General features: G+C 42.8%; 1 protein-coding gene and 1 non-coding gene across 3 annotated transcripts in view; both read right to left on the reverse strand.

Annotated features, from left to right (window-relative positions):
- Positions 1-14,121, reverse strand: part of LOC122421098 (major allergen I polypeptide chain 1-like) — a 141,119-nt gene extending 126,998 nt beyond the window's left edge. Inside the window, exons 1-3 of one of the 2 annotated variants that reach the window (XM_043436894.1) lie at positions 14,005-14,121; positions 13,678-13,868; positions 12,559-12,711 (exon numbers count right to left, since the gene is read on the reverse strand). In XM_043436894.1, coding sequence (XP_043292829.1) covers positions 12,682-12,711; positions 13,678-13,868; positions 14,005-14,065 — 282 coding nt within the window. In that variant the 5' untranslated portion in view covers positions 14,066-14,121 and the 3' untranslated portion in view covers positions 12,559-12,681. Of the gene's footprint in view, positions 1-12,558; positions 12,712-13,677; positions 13,869-14,004 lie in introns of those variants that run through there. The other variant, XM_043436895.1, reaches the window with a different exon arrangement.
- Positions 8,916-9,020, reverse strand: LOC122421790. Its single transcript, XR_006263607.1, has one exon. It is a non-coding gene; the product is annotated as a U6 spliceosomal RNA (small nuclear RNA).
- Positions 14,122-15,157: the final 1,036 nt, after the last annotated feature.

Genomic DNA, 15,157 nt, shown 5'->3' on the forward strand with positions numbered 1-15,157 from the left:
CTGCAACTCTGCATTCAGTTGGGTATATTTCCCCCTTTCTCCCTTACTTTTCTCTTGTCTTCTTCCCTCAGATATTTGTAAAGCCTCCTCAGAGAACAACTTTGTCTTGTTTCATTTCTTTTTCTTTGGATGATTTTGGTCACTGCCTCCTGTACAATATTACAAACCTCCCTCCATGGTTCTTCAGGCACTCTGTTTACCAGACTTAACCCCTTGAATCTATTTGTTACTTCCACTGTATAATCATAAGAAATTTGGTTTAGGTTATATCTGAATAGTGTAGTGGTTTTCCCTACTTTCTTCAATTTAAGCCTGAATTTTGCAGTAAGGAGCTCATGATCTGAGCCACCATGATGTTGAATGCTTTGCCTTGGAAATGAATCGAGATCATTCTGTCATTTTTGAGATGATACCCAAGTACTGCATTTTGGAATTTTTTTGTTGACTCTAAGGGCTACTCCATTTTTTCTGAGGGATTCTTGCCCACTGTAGTAGATATACTGGTCATCTGGAATTAACTTCTCCATTCCTGTCCATTTTAGTTCACTGATTCCTAAGATGTTGATGTTCACTATGGCCATCTCCTGCTTCACCACATCCAATTCACTTTGATTCATGGACCTAACATTCCAGGCTCCTATGCAATACTGTTCTTTAGAGGATTGATCTTTACTTTCACCACCGAACACACCCATATTTGCGTGAGATTTCTGCTTTGGTTCAGCCTCTTCATTCTTTCTGGAGCTATTAGTAATTGTCTTCTGCTCTTCTCCAGTAGCATATTGGATACATTCCAGTCTGGGAGGCTCATCAACCAGTGTCATATCTTTTTACCTTTTTGTACCATGAGGTTCTCCTGGCAAGAACTAGAGTGGTTTGTCATTTCCTCCTCCAGTAGCCAACATTTTGTCAGAACACTATGACCTGTCCATCTTGGGTGGCTGTGCATGGCATGGCTCATTGCTTCTTTGAGTTATGTCAGTCCCTTCACTATAACAGGACTGTGATCCATGAAGGTGTCCATGTACAATGAATACACTCAATTTTGGTGTACATTTTGTTGAGTTTTGAAAATTTTTTACACTGATAAATATAATCAAGATTTTAAACATTTCCATAATTTTACCCATGTAAATGGAATCATGAAATATACCATCTATCTGGTCTGGGACTAAATATATCTAGTCCTGTTGTTGAATTATGTTGTTGTGTGCAGCGATAGGTTAGGTTAGGTATTACCAAGACGTATTTCTTCATGTTGGTATACCAAAATTTGTTAATCTAGCTACTTGATGGAAGACATTTCTGTTCTATTTTACAAATTATATTTTTATTGTCATGGAAAACCATATGAAATCTACACTCTTTTTAAAAATTTTTTGATTTTTCATTTAAATTTCTATTGAATATTTATTTGTTCATATGAATAATACACTCACAGCCATAGAATCTCCTCCAAGATCACTACTGTTATAAGGACAGAAACAGTTTCTCAGGTGAGGTGAGGAAGTTGGTGGCTTTCAATAACACCTACAACAATGGCTCCTTTATTGAAATATTTATTGATCAGCCAGCATGTGCTAGGTCTTTTGTTCCCTGGCTTGCTCAGGTCTATCCTTATAACTAAAGAGCTAAGACAGTCTAGTCCATCAGGCAGAGTTAAATTACTTTCAATGGCAAAAGAGATCAACCAATGGATACATAGCCATAGATATCAGGCTTGCATGCTGAGCTCAGGTATTCTCATTAGCTAAGTGAACTCAAACCTAGGAAACAACATGTTAAGAAAACTCAATCATAGTAGTATACCTGGTAGAAAAATGACAAACACCACCCCCAAAGGAGCCAAAATTGAAGCTTCTTTATCTCCAATAAGTGGGACAATCCCAGTTTATACCTGTTGTGCCAGTGTCCCAGGAGCCCTAACACTTCCCTCAGGAAATTTACATTTTTAATAACTTTGTACGTGTTGTTCACTGTAAGCACAATATTGTACATTAGTTCTCCAGAAGTGTTGCATTTTGCACATTGTGTAACCTGTCAACAGATATTCCCATTTGCCATCTACCGTCAGCCCCTGGTAACCACTGGTCTACTTTCTGTTACTATGGCTCTAAATGCTTTCTTTTTTAATAAAAAATATTTAAAAATAATTTTATATTTTCATTGCATCATGTAACTTGTGAGATCTTAGTTCCTTGACCAGGGACTGAATCCGGGCCCTCAGCAATGAGAGATGGAGTCCTAACCACTGAATCACCAGGGAGTTATTGAGTCTAACTATCCACTTTATATACTTCTTCATATGAGTGGAATCAAGCAGAATTTGCCTTTCTGTGACTGGCTTATTTCACTTGCAATAATGTCCTTAAGGCTCATCCATTTTGTTGCATATAGTAAATTTTTTTTCCTTTTTAAAGACTGAACAATATTCCACTGTGTATATATCACATTTTCTTTATCTATATAAATATATAGATGGATATTTGGGTTACCCCCATGTACCATGAATGTACAATGAACCTGGGATTGCAATATCTCTTTGAGATTTTGATTTTAATTCTTTTAGATAAATACCCTTAAGTGGGGTTGCTGGATCAGATGACATTGCATTTTTCAGTTTTTGAGGGCCCTCCATGCTCTTATCTATAATGGCTGTGCCAGGTTGCGGTCTCAGTTTCTCCGCATCCTTGCCAGTACTTGTGTGTGTGTGTTTTTAAAATAGCCTTTATAACAAGTATGAAGTGATATCTCAGTGTGGTTTTGCTTTATATTTCCCTGATAATTATTGATATTGAGCACCTTTTATATACCTGCTGGCCTTTCTTTTATCTTCTTTGGAGAATTGTCTATTCAGGTCCAATGTTTAATTTTTAGTTGGATTTTTTTTTTAAATGGAGGTGTAGATACTTTTGTGTGCATGCTAAGCTACTTCAGTTGTGTCCCAACTCAGTGACCCCGTGGACTGCAGCATGCCTGTTTCCTCTATCCATGGGATTCTCCAGGCAAGAATACTGGAGTGGGTTGCCATGTCCTCCTCCAGGGGACCTTCCCCAGCCAGGGATCATATCCATGTCTCATTATGTTTCCTGCATTGGCAGGACAGTTCTTTACCACCAGCGCCCCCTGGGAAGCCTAGTGTTGGAATCCTTGTTTATTTTGGATATTAGCTTCTTATCAGATATGTGGTTTGAAAATATTTTCCCATTAAATAGGTAGCATTTTCACTTTGTTGTTGATTTCCTTTGCTCTGCAGAAACTTATTTTACTTTGTTCCACTTCTCTTCTTTTGTTTTTGTTTCTTGTGCTTTGGTTGTAATATCCAAGAAATCATTGCTAAACCCATGTCATACAGTTTCCCCCCTATATATCCTTCTAGTAATTTTACAGTTTCAGGCATTGTGTTTAACCTATTTTGAATTATTTTGTGTGTGTGGTGCAAGATAAAAATAAAATTTCATTCTTTTTCTTTACCATATCCAGTAGTTCCCAACACTATTTATGGAAGAGACCATCTTTTCCCATTTTGTATTCCTGGCAACCTTGTCAAAGATCAGTTGAGTATACGTGTATGAGTGTGTGTTTCCTGGGCTCTCTCTTCTGTTCCATTGGTCTATATGACTGCATGTCATTATCATACTATTTTAATGACTGCAGCTTTGTAATATGTTTTGAAATGAAGAGGTGTGGTACCTCCAGCTTTGTTTTTCTTTCTCAAGATTGTTTTAGCTATTCAGAGTCCTTTGTGGTTGCATATGATTTTTATTATCATTTTTCTAGTTCTTTAAAAATATGTCTTTGAATCTGGGAATTCATTGACTGTTTATATCATTTTTTGTGGTATGGATATTGTAACAACATTAGTCTTCCTATCCATGAATATGGGCTGTTGTTCTACTTCTTTGTGTCTTCTGTAATGTTTTTTGTCAGTATTTTGTAGTTTTCAATGTAGAAGTTTTCCCCCCTCTGTGATTCATTCTAAGTATTTCATCTTTTCTTAATTTCCTTTTGGAGTTTTCACTGTTAGTGTATGGAAACATAACGGTAATGGTGCTCAGCAATGTCTCTGGGTTCAGTAATAGGAAACTATGGCAGGTAGTGGTGGTTGGTAGTGCCAGGAGTGTGCACAGACTCAGCTGTGAGGCTGTAGGTAAATGCACAGGGGCAGTGGAGTATGCATTGTGGCAAGGATAGGGTTTGTGTTAGAACCTGGGTCTGATCACAGGCACAAGTTCAGTTACTGAGGTCAGAACTGGTAGCATGTATGTGCCTGGCTTCAGGACCAGGGCTAGCTTAGCTGTATGCATGATGGCTGTGCTGAGTTCCAAGGAGGCACTAGCTGTCATGGGTCCTATTAGGGAGGGTGGAAGGACTCAGTTCCAGGAGCCTGAGACCTTGAAACCTGTGAGACCTTCTGTGGTGAGAGCCGTGGGCATATGCAGTAGTTGTGCTGTCTGTTGGTTTCCTCCACAACTTTCCATCATTTTAATTCATGCTACTGTTAGGGGAAACACACTAACTGAAATTGCCCACCTTGGCCAGACACCATAGTAACAATCTGTGTTATTTTACAACAGGAGGTCCTGTATGAAACATGTCACTAGTAAGACATCATCAACCAGAAGAATTTGGGAAAGATCAAAAGGAGATGCTGCATGTCCTACCACCTTCCAGAATCATCAGTGGCATCCATCTTGGCTGAGCAGGGCATGCACTACCAGGAAGTTAAAATGATTGGCCAGAGACAACCCGGAAACTAATCTCATCACCATAAAACCTGAGACAGTGAGTCACGTGGCAGAGCAGTTCTCCTGAGTTCTCTTACCCTACTGCTTTCTGCCCTGCCACCCCTTTCCAACAAAGTCTCTTACTTCGTCAGCACGTGTGTCTCTTTGGACATTTCATTTCCGAGTGTTTGACTGGAGCCCCCTTTTGGCTGCTGGAAGGGGTGCCCCTTCCAATAGTACTATTGTGTTGCTTCAGTTTTTTAACTGGACTCCTGAGCTCTGTCAGAGCTATTTTCAGTAACATCTGCCTGTCCAATGGTTGTTGTTGTTGTTTTTTTTTCCATTGGGGAGCTAGAGACTGGGATCTCTTACTAAACCATCCTGCTAACATTAATCTGTGTATACGTTTTAGAATCAGTTTCTCACTTCTACACACTTCCTGCTTGGTAGGTACATACGTACTCATTCACTTCAGTCATGTCCAACTCTATCCGACTCTATGGACTGTAGCTCACCAGGCTTCTTCGTCTATGGGATTCTCCAGGCAAGAATACTGGAGTGAATTGCCATGCCCTCTTCCAGGGGGTCTTCCCGACCCAGGGATCAAACCCGCGTCTTCCTGCATTGGCAGGCAGATTCTATACCACTAGCACCACCTGGAAAGCCTCCTGCTTGGCATGTAAATCAAGATTGCATTGACTCTAAAGATTAATAGAATTGAAATCTTATTGAGTCTTTAAACATATAAGCATAGTATATGTCTCCATTTCTTTGTGACTTTTACTTTACTTAGAAAGTAATGTTTTGTACTTTCCATTTTACAGGTTTTGCATATATTTTATTAATTCCCTGTGAAAATATTGTACATTTTGGTGCTATTATGAATGATATTTTACTTTGATTTTGAATTGTTTGTTGCCAGTATGTAAAATACACATGATGTTTTATATATTGACTTGTATTTTACAAATATACTAAACTCACTTATATGCACTAGTGGTGTTTTTGTGATTCTTTAGGTTTTTCTCTGTATATTATATTTTTTTCTGTGATGAAGAGAGTTTGATTTTTTTCCTTTCCAACTGTAGTTTGTTTTCATTATTTCTTGCCTTATTGCACTTGTGAGAGCTTCCGGTCCAATGTTGAATAGAAATGGAGACTAGGTGATGTTCCCTTATCCTTGATCTTAGGGGGAACAATTCAGCCTTTGCTCTTTAAATGCAGTGTTAGCTGAAGTCTTCTTTGTTATTTTTGATGCCATTTGTTAATTGGAGACTATGTTCTTCTATTACTATTGTACTGAGAAATTTAATGGATGTTTAGTTTTTTCCATTTCTTTTCTGCATGATTTGATACATAGTTTTACCTCTCCCACTAAGTATTCAGTTAGTGGGTGGTTTTGTAAGTACAGCTCATAATGTTGAAGAATACTTTTCTCTTAGTTTATGGATGTGTTTTATTATGAATAGTTCAATTTTTAAAAAAATTTATTTATTTTTAATTGGAAGATAATTGCTTTACAATATTTGTTGGTTTCTGCCATTCATCAACGTAAATCAGCCATAGCTATAAATATGTCCCCTCCCTCTGGAACCTCCCTCCCACCTCCCACCCCATCCCACCCCTCTAGGTGAATGTTTTAATTTTTAAAACACATATTCTGCATCTGTTGAGATGATCATATGACATTTCTCCATTATTCTGTTAATGTGATGGATTACCTTGATTGACTTTAAACGTTGAATGAAACGTGAATGCCCAGGATAAAGATCACTTTGTCTTTATGTGCCGCTTCTTTTATATGTTGCTGGATTTGATTTGCTAATGTGTTGATTTTTGTGGGTAAACGCTTATGAAAATGGTATCAGTCCACAGTTTTCTGGTAATGTTTTTTCCTAAAAACATATGAGGAAATACTTGCCTCAAGAGACGAGTTTGGAAGGCTCATTTGTTCATTTTCTTAAAGCGTTTGTATAGGGTTGTTATTATTTTTTCTTTAAATATATTAAAAAATTCCCCTCTTTAACTTTGTGGGCCTGAACTTTCTATGTGTGCTGGTTTTATTAAAGTTTATCTTTCTTAACAGATATATGGCTATTCAGATACTGTCTTTTGCATTGAGTCACTTTATGTAACTTTTGTCTTCAAGAAAACTGGCCAATTCATTAAGCCAATCAATTAGTTGGCACAATTTGTTGCTAGTGCTTTCTTATTTTTATGTATGTGGATCTATAAAGACATCCATTCTTTTATTTATTATGGTAATTTGTGTCTTATTGCTTTTTAAATAAATGATACACATTTATCAAATTTTTTGAATTTTCAAAGATCTTTGTTTTAATGGTCATTGATATTCTTTTCTCTCTTTTTTTGGCTGTACTGGGTCTTCATCACTATATGTGGGCTTTATCTACTTACAGTGATTAGGGACTATCTACTTGTAGAGGGTGAACTCTAGGATGTGCAGTGTTCAGTAGTTGCAGTATGTGGGACTTAGGGCATGGAGGATTCAGTAGTTGCAGCTCCCAAGCTCTAAGAGTGGGAGCTTAGTAGTTCTGGTGCACATGCTTAGTTGTCCTGCATCAAGTGGGTCTTCCCAGACCAGGGATCAAACCCAAGTCCCCTGCATTGGTAGGCCAACTCCCAACCAACAGAACTACCAAGAAAGTCTGATATTCTTAATTATTTATTTGTTTTCTACTTTGAGATCATCAAACTTTCTTTTTGTACTGAATTTGTTAGTAAATATAGTACAGTGTTTAGTACAAACAGCAATTCAAACATCATTACCTTGTTTCTCGTTTTAAATGGATTGCTCATATCATTTTGCAATCAAATATGTTTGCTGAGTTTTTTTAATAAACACACTTTATCATGATTATGAAGAACTCTTTATTCTCATTTTTAAAGTTTTTTCTAAGTCACAAATAACTGCTTAGTATTATAATACTGTTTAGTTCCTTTATCAGTTAAGAGATCAGTCAATTTTTCTACTTCAGTCTGTGTATGTTTCTGAACTAGGTATGAGTCTGTTTGCCCAAGCACAGTAAAGCCAATCTATTGACATCAGGTTGTGCTGAAGGAAAGTGCAGTGTTTATTATAGGGTACCAATAAAGGAGTCCTGGAGAAGGGGATGGCAACCCACTCCAATGTTCTTGCCTGGAGAATCCCATGGACAGAGAAGCCTGGCAGGCTACAGTCCATGGGGTCGCAAAGAGTCAGACAGGACTGAGCGATTAATGCAATGCCAGGCAATAAAGGAGTCGAGGTAGCTAGTACTTCAGAGGCCCGAACTCCCCACAGGGTTTCTGGGAAAGGTTTTTAAAGACAGGTTGAGGGAGGAGGAATTTTAGGATATGTGATCAGCTGGTGGACATTCTTGTGATTGGTAATCACAAGAGGTAATCAGGAGTCAACATCAACCATCTGGTTCCAGAAGGACTGGGGTCTACATTCTTGTGGGAAACATACAGTTAACTTCTTCCACCTGATGGGGGTTTCAGTATCTGCAAAACAGCTCCAAGGATATGGCTCAGAATACTATGTATAACCCTTGAGGAGTTACAGGAGGTCTTTGACTTTACCTAATTGCTGAATGGCTACACTATTATTATATTGTCTTGCTTGACTTTTTTCTTTATCTCTGCATTTTCTCACATCTCTGATTATAAATATACTCTTGGAACTTGAGAAAAGCCTAGGAAACAGGTTTTTCTACAGACAAGAGGCATGTGGAGGACATGGTAGGGAGTGGTCTGTTCTGAGAAGACCTCTTAGGGTTCTGCTTGGTTGTATTTATGCAGTTTATCATATATATTTGTAATACTAGGCTATGTTTGCATTAGAATAAAATAAACTTAAATATATATATAGTTTTACACTTCATTAGTTATATATATGTGTGTGTGTGTGTGTGTGTGTGTGTATATATATATATATATATATACATATATACATATACGTATATACACATGCACCTGGAGAAGTGCATGGCAATCCACTCCAGTATTCTTGCCTACACACACACACACACATACACACACACACACACACGCACACATATATTTCCTATCTCTTGAACTTCCCGCCACCATCACCAATTCCACCCCTCTAGGTCATCAGAGAGTGCCAGGCTGGGCTCCCTGTGCTATACAGTAGCTTCCTGCTAGATGTCTATTTTACACATAAAAAATATGGAATGCTTCACAAATTTATTTGTCATCCTTGTTCAAGGGCCATGCTAAGCTTCTCTGTATTGTTGCAGTTTTAGTATATGTGTGGCTGAAGCAAGCACTTTCTGTCTCTCTCCTTCTAAAATATCTATTTAGTTATTTATTTTCAGCTGTTTGGTCTTAGTTGTGGCAGTTTATGGGAACTTTCATTGCAGTGCGCAGGTTTCACTCTAGTTGTGGCACACAGGTTTTAGGTGCCCCACAGCATGTGGCATTCCACAACCAGGGATCAAACCAGCGTCCCCTGCATTGGAAGTGGATTCTTAACCACTGAAAAATCAGGGAAGTCCCATCAAGGTCTCTCTTACTTAGGGGATTCCTCAGTACTCTTATCCCTTGCTCTTTATTTTTTCTCACAGACCATTAGTCCAAATGGTTTAGGTATCTCTCTGATTTATTTTATTCCTTCCACGCTTCTTCTGAAAGAGTGTAGAATAAGCTTACCCCTCACGGATTGAGTGTAGAAGATGCTCCTGAATCTGGGCCAGCCCTGTGTGTCTGCTCAGAGCTGCCTTTGTGGTAGAAGCAGTGATGATATGAATCTGGGCCGGTCCTGCTATCATCAGCAGGGCCTGTTCACCTGACTATGCTGTGTTGCCCATGCCAATTTCTGTGTCCTTGGTGCCCACATGCATGAAGCTGTGTGCAGCCCTGCAAACTTTGCAAGTGGGACCTATTTATCTAGCAAAGTAGTCAGTTAGCAGTTACCTCAGTAATCTAGGAATGGACAAGATGAATCCATCCATACATTTTCTACAGTGTCCTCTGAATGGAAGATGTGTTTCTGTCAACTCTTTCCTGTGCTGAGCACCCCTCAGGATCTGCTGAGCTCTGTGCCTTCCTGAGGAGTCCTCGTTGGGGCACATAAGAGAGCATCTGTCCTTCCATGTGCATGGCTTCGGATGACTGGGTTTGATGCCCTGGCTGAGTATCCTATGTTCTGAGTCCATGAGTATTGCCAGTCTAAGGATGAGGGGAGATACATTACACCACTGGAACTGTGGTCAATGTAGTAGAATATTTTTCAAAAGGAAATTGAAAGGAAACTTCCAGGTATGATGGCGACACAGAAGCAGTGGATGTATCTATGCCAGTCTTCATTGGAATCATGAAGGCAAGCCCTGACCTCAACTATTGCCTGATTCTGGACTTTTCCTTTCTGGGGGCTTGTCTCAGTCCTGTTGCCTCTGTCTTGGCACTCAGAGCTTGCTCCCATCTCTCTCTCTCTCTGACTTTCTGCCTACCAGCTCTTGATCGATGGGGCAATATGTCCTTCTGCCTGGAATCCCCAATTGATTCCTATGGGCTGGGTAGGAAGTGCACCCCCAAAACACTGTTTCAGGGCAGTTTGAGAATATCTCAGTGCAAGGACCTTATATAAATACGTGGCTAGAGAGCATCTCCCTCCTGCATCGGGGTTCCTGTTCTCTGCATAGGGTGATGATGTCTCTGAAGCTTCAACTATGGTATCCCTCTCCCTTCCTCCTGCTGCCTTCACTGAGCATCTTCCACTTGAATTCTTCTCCTTCATAAACAGGCAGATGGACATAGGACACCATGAGACTTTGTGTTCCCAGCATAGGAGACCCAGACAGGGACTTGGGGGTACGTAGGTAATTAGAGAGGTGATGTCAGGTGCTGAAGTGAGGAACTAAGGACAGTGAACATCCAAGTGAGAAAGGCCACAGGGGTGGGCAGGTGGGGCTCAAGGCCCCTGGAGGCCTTTAAGAGAGACTGTAGAGCTCACCTCTGAGGAGACACACCAGCAGTCAAGGAGACTGAGGTCTGTAGTGTCTGAGGGTTGCCCTGTGGGCACGAACCCCCCACACTTTCTACTGAGCTTTGTTCAGCAAGCTCCCAAGTGCTGGAGAAATCCACCAAACTGGAAGGGCAGATGCTGGTGTTTGAGGAGGGGAGTGTCGGCAGTGGGGGATTATTCCACAGCTGCATGTGAACTCAGGTTGGCCTAGATGGAGGCAAGGTGGGGCTTCTATATCTCAGAGGGAGATTCATGTGAGTATCAGAGGTCAAATACCACAAGTTTTTGATAGTTACCTTTCCACCCATCTGAAGTTTTGGATGTCAGAAAAGGATTTGGGAGAAATCAGATGCTGCCTTTTCTACTAACCCCAGATTAGATAAGGGTGCTATAGATTGGAGGAAGGCAGGGAGAGGGGAGGAGGCAGTAGGCAATACAGAGGTGTCTCCCCAGCAGCCCCAGGGAGCTCTGTGCAGCTGAACAAGAGCCAGGAGACAGACTCTGTCCCTCCCAGGAGGACCAATTACCTCTCACTCATCTTTGCCACATCCTTGGATGGATCCCCATAACAACTGTACACTCACTGAAGAGCAGGGTGAATCTATATTCAAGACATTGTAAGAAGCACCTAATTCATAGAGGTGGCAACTGTCCTTTCAGAAGGTCTGGAGCTTTTACATCTGTTAGGTGGGAGGCAGAGGTAGAATACACATCCTGGGTCAGATGAGGAGAAGGGTCCCTGCGCCAGGACCTGCTCACACCAGCTCAGCTCACCTTAGCTCCCACAGAGGCAGGTCTCCATCTTAGAAGCACCCTCAGACAGAGCCTGGTGGGGGTGGAGTGGTGGGCAGAGACAAGGGCCCAGTGTCACTCTTGGCAAGGAGACCTCCCCCACGTCCCTCAGGGCTCCCTCCACAGGGAGAAGCAGCAGCTCTGGATCACCTTGGGGACCTGTCCTAAGGCTCCTCACCATGAGGACCTTAGAGAGTCCCTGTCCTAGACCCAGCCCTGTGGGGTAAGCCCAGGAGACTCTTTTCTGGAGGGGAGCTGTTGGGTGGGAAGAAGCTCTTAGAGAGGGAGTGGGGGTCAGGTGAAGAAGAATCAGACAGCGTGAGCATGGGGCCCGGTTCGTGGGCAGGCAGCAGAGACACAGGAGAAGCAAGAATCTCCAGGCCCCTAGACGTTCACTCTGAGAGTGAGACCCAACTCACCCTGTATGTGGAAGCAGCTGAGTCCACAATAGGGTTTGGCTTTAGGATCAACTGAGGCCCAAGGAGTGACAGAGTTCAGCACGTGAAACTTGACCCTTTGTTCTTCTTTTCCTTCAGGCACTTAGGACAGGGGCTCTTCTCACCCGTTATTTTATTTTGTCCTCTCCTCAGCCTTGAAGATTGGAGGTGGTTTGATTTTATAAATGGCAACAGCCCAAAGAAAGACTGTAATATGTGCACAGTGACAGGTGAGGTAGCCGAGCTTGTCTCCCCAGCATGGATGGGTGGGGAAAGCTAGGCCTCTTCAGCAGATGCTTTACCCACTCTGAGCCTCAGATTCTCCCCTGTCAGATGAGGGTGATTACTCCCACCTCTCAAGGTTGCTGGGAGGAATAAAATATGGTGGATGATGCATATGACCTGTGGATCTTGATGACAGAAATGATCGACACTCTGGCTGATGTAATGATCATTACCCATGTCCCCACCTGTTGAATTTGTGGAGGAGTGTCTGACAGCACTGAAATCCAGCTGCAGTAGGAAGGCACACTGGTGGTCTCCAGTGTGGCCATGTCCTCTCCCTCCCGTGCCCACAAAGCCCCATCTCCAGTGAGTAAGCACTCTCCTGTGAATTGCAAGGCTTTTTATTGCTGGAATCCTCTATAATCAGACACCTGGATGTGGCAGGTTGTTAACACTACTTAGGGATGAGGCAAGTGGCTTCCTTGGGTTCCTGGCAGGGATGGCTCCATCAACAGAGAGAACTTGAATATATTTTATTCTGTAAGAGAAGGTGCAAAAACCTGGTGAGACCTCAGGGGTGGACGTGACAATTAGCTGCACTGAACAAGGGGAGGGGTCTGCAGGTTGTTTGGAGGGAGGCCTCTGGATATGAGCAGGTAAAGGTGGATACTTCCCAATGAGGCTTCTTCCAATGGAACAGAGATTGTGGGGTCTCCCTGGAAGGCTGGGGGCAGTCTTCTGGGATACAGTGGGGGACTGCTGAGGACCACCTGGCAGGGCTCTGGAGTGACACCTGGGAGTCTCCAGGGATGAGCTGATCCCTGTCTGCTTCCTCCTTCTGGCCCTTGGGCACTTAGAGCTGAAGCAGCTGCTTGTTCCCACCACCTCTAGGGCAGCAGAGAGAGGACTGACCCTGGGCATCAACTGATCCTCGACTCTGGGTATCCCAGGCCTGTGTAGGGCAGGAGGGCAACTTTTGGAAGCAGCTACCTCTTTTAGGCATGTGAGACCTGTTGGGTCCAGGGAACAGGGACAAATGCGGTTATTAGATGGGGTGGAGTAGGGACTTGAAGCACTAGGGAAAGAACTGATGTTTGGAGAAGGGAAGGGCTCAATGTGAATGGATTACAGAAGAGTCAGGTTCCTGTGCTGGAGAGGCTAGAGCCAGGGAGGCCAGTACTGAGGGCCTAACTCCAAAGGCAGGTGATGTCACAGAGTCAGGAGGACCTGGAGGGTCCCAGGCCTGTGACCCGGCAGAGCCCAGTCAGGGCCAGCTCAAGAGCTCCAAGGCTGAACTGAGTTTTCCTGCAGGATCCTTTCCCACACTGGGTGTTGGCCACTTCCTCTCTATCTGCTCATTCATGAGGTTCTTTTTGCTCCCAGGTTCTTGGGGGAAGAGCCAGGGTGTAGAGGAAATGATGCCCTCCACTTCCCAGTGGCCTGAGCAGACCCCTGACACCCCCGCCCCACATAGGCACATTCACACACAGCCTGCCTGACTCACCAGAGCACTCAGAGCATTTTGCTTATCCTCTGCTGTCAACCTCTCATCAACACAGCTCTTCAGGGTATCGGCAGTCTCCAGTACATCAGAATTTTGGTTATACTTTTCAACTTGTTCAATATACTCTTCATGGGTTCCCGATATGAACAGGTCAACAGTGTCCCTCAAGGCTGGGCAGATGTCATCACACTCTGAAACAGAAAGATATGGGAACACTCCCTGTAAGGCACTCATCAGAAGAGACTTTCCCCCTCCCTTTCTGACATGCTCAGTGCTGCCCTGGGAAGGTGTCAGAATCCTTGGGGAGCCCAGGTCCCAGCCACTCACTTCCACCCGCGATGAGGAGCAAGGCAGCGCAGAGCAGCAGGAGAGCTCCAGCCCGAGTCATGGTGCCGGTGACAGATGCTCCCTACTCACCTGGAGCCCTTTTATACCTGTGCTTGTCCTCACCCCCAGGGGGCCTGGGTCAGATGCTTCCTTTTTTCAGGAGATATGCCAGACCACAGTGTGATGGTGCCCGGGGCTGCACAGGAGGAGCTGTGTGTGTTGGCAATATGCTAGTCCTTGAGTCCACAGAGGGCACTGGCTCAGCCTTTTCCCCCTGGAGGGCTCTGTGGGAGGGGCAGCTGACAGGAAGTTTAACAACGGACAATCCCAAGGTTGACCGAAAAGGGCAAAAGTGCTCCCAAATCAGGCCTCCTAAAATGGCCTGTGGCAGCCTGTCAGTACAACATGTGACCTTGAAGACAAGATCATGTGAACTTTAGCAGTTTACAGTTAGATCAGTGATTAGTGAATCGTCTCACAGGGGTTAGTGCCAGGCAGGCCAGAGCACAAGCTCTGAGCCCCTGGTCAGACTCTCTGGTGGCTCCTGTCCTGCTGTTGTCACCATGTCCTTCATCTTGTCAGTGGCCTTTGTTGGGCCACTTCCCTGAATCACTATCTGGAGCCTGGAAACTTCTTCTATGTGCTTGTCCAGAAATTTCTACTTTTCTCTTGGCCAGGTCCTACCACCTGGCAACTTTAATAGCACCTCATTCTACACTGCAATATTGTCTGCAACTTGTTTTTTCTTTTTCTTTTTTAAATTAAACTTTATTTTTGAATTGGAGTATAACCGATTTACAGTGTTATGATCATTTCAGGTGGAGTGTAAAGGGACTCAGCCCTATATATACACAACTATCCATTTTTTCCCAAACTCCTCTACCATTGAAGATTGAGCAGTGTTCCCTGTCCTCATTGGTTATCTATTTTATTTCTTTAAAATTTATTTATTTTTATTGACAGATAAATGCTTTATAATGTATGTTAGTTTTTACCATACATCAACATGAATCAGTCATAGATATACACTTGTCCCCTCCCTCTTGAACCTTTCTCCCACCTGCCCATCCCATCTTACTCCCCTAAGTTTTCCCAGAGCACCAAGCTGCACTTCCTGCTCTATACAACAACTTCCCATTAGCTATCTATTTAC

The sequence above is a fragment of the Cervus canadensis genome, chromosome 18 (assembly GCF_019320065.1).
Source record: "Cervus canadensis isolate Bull #8, Minnesota chromosome 18, ASM1932006v1, whole genome shotgun sequence".
Taxonomy (NCBI): domain Eukaryota; kingdom Metazoa; phylum Chordata; class Mammalia; order Artiodactyla; family Cervidae; genus Cervus; species Cervus canadensis.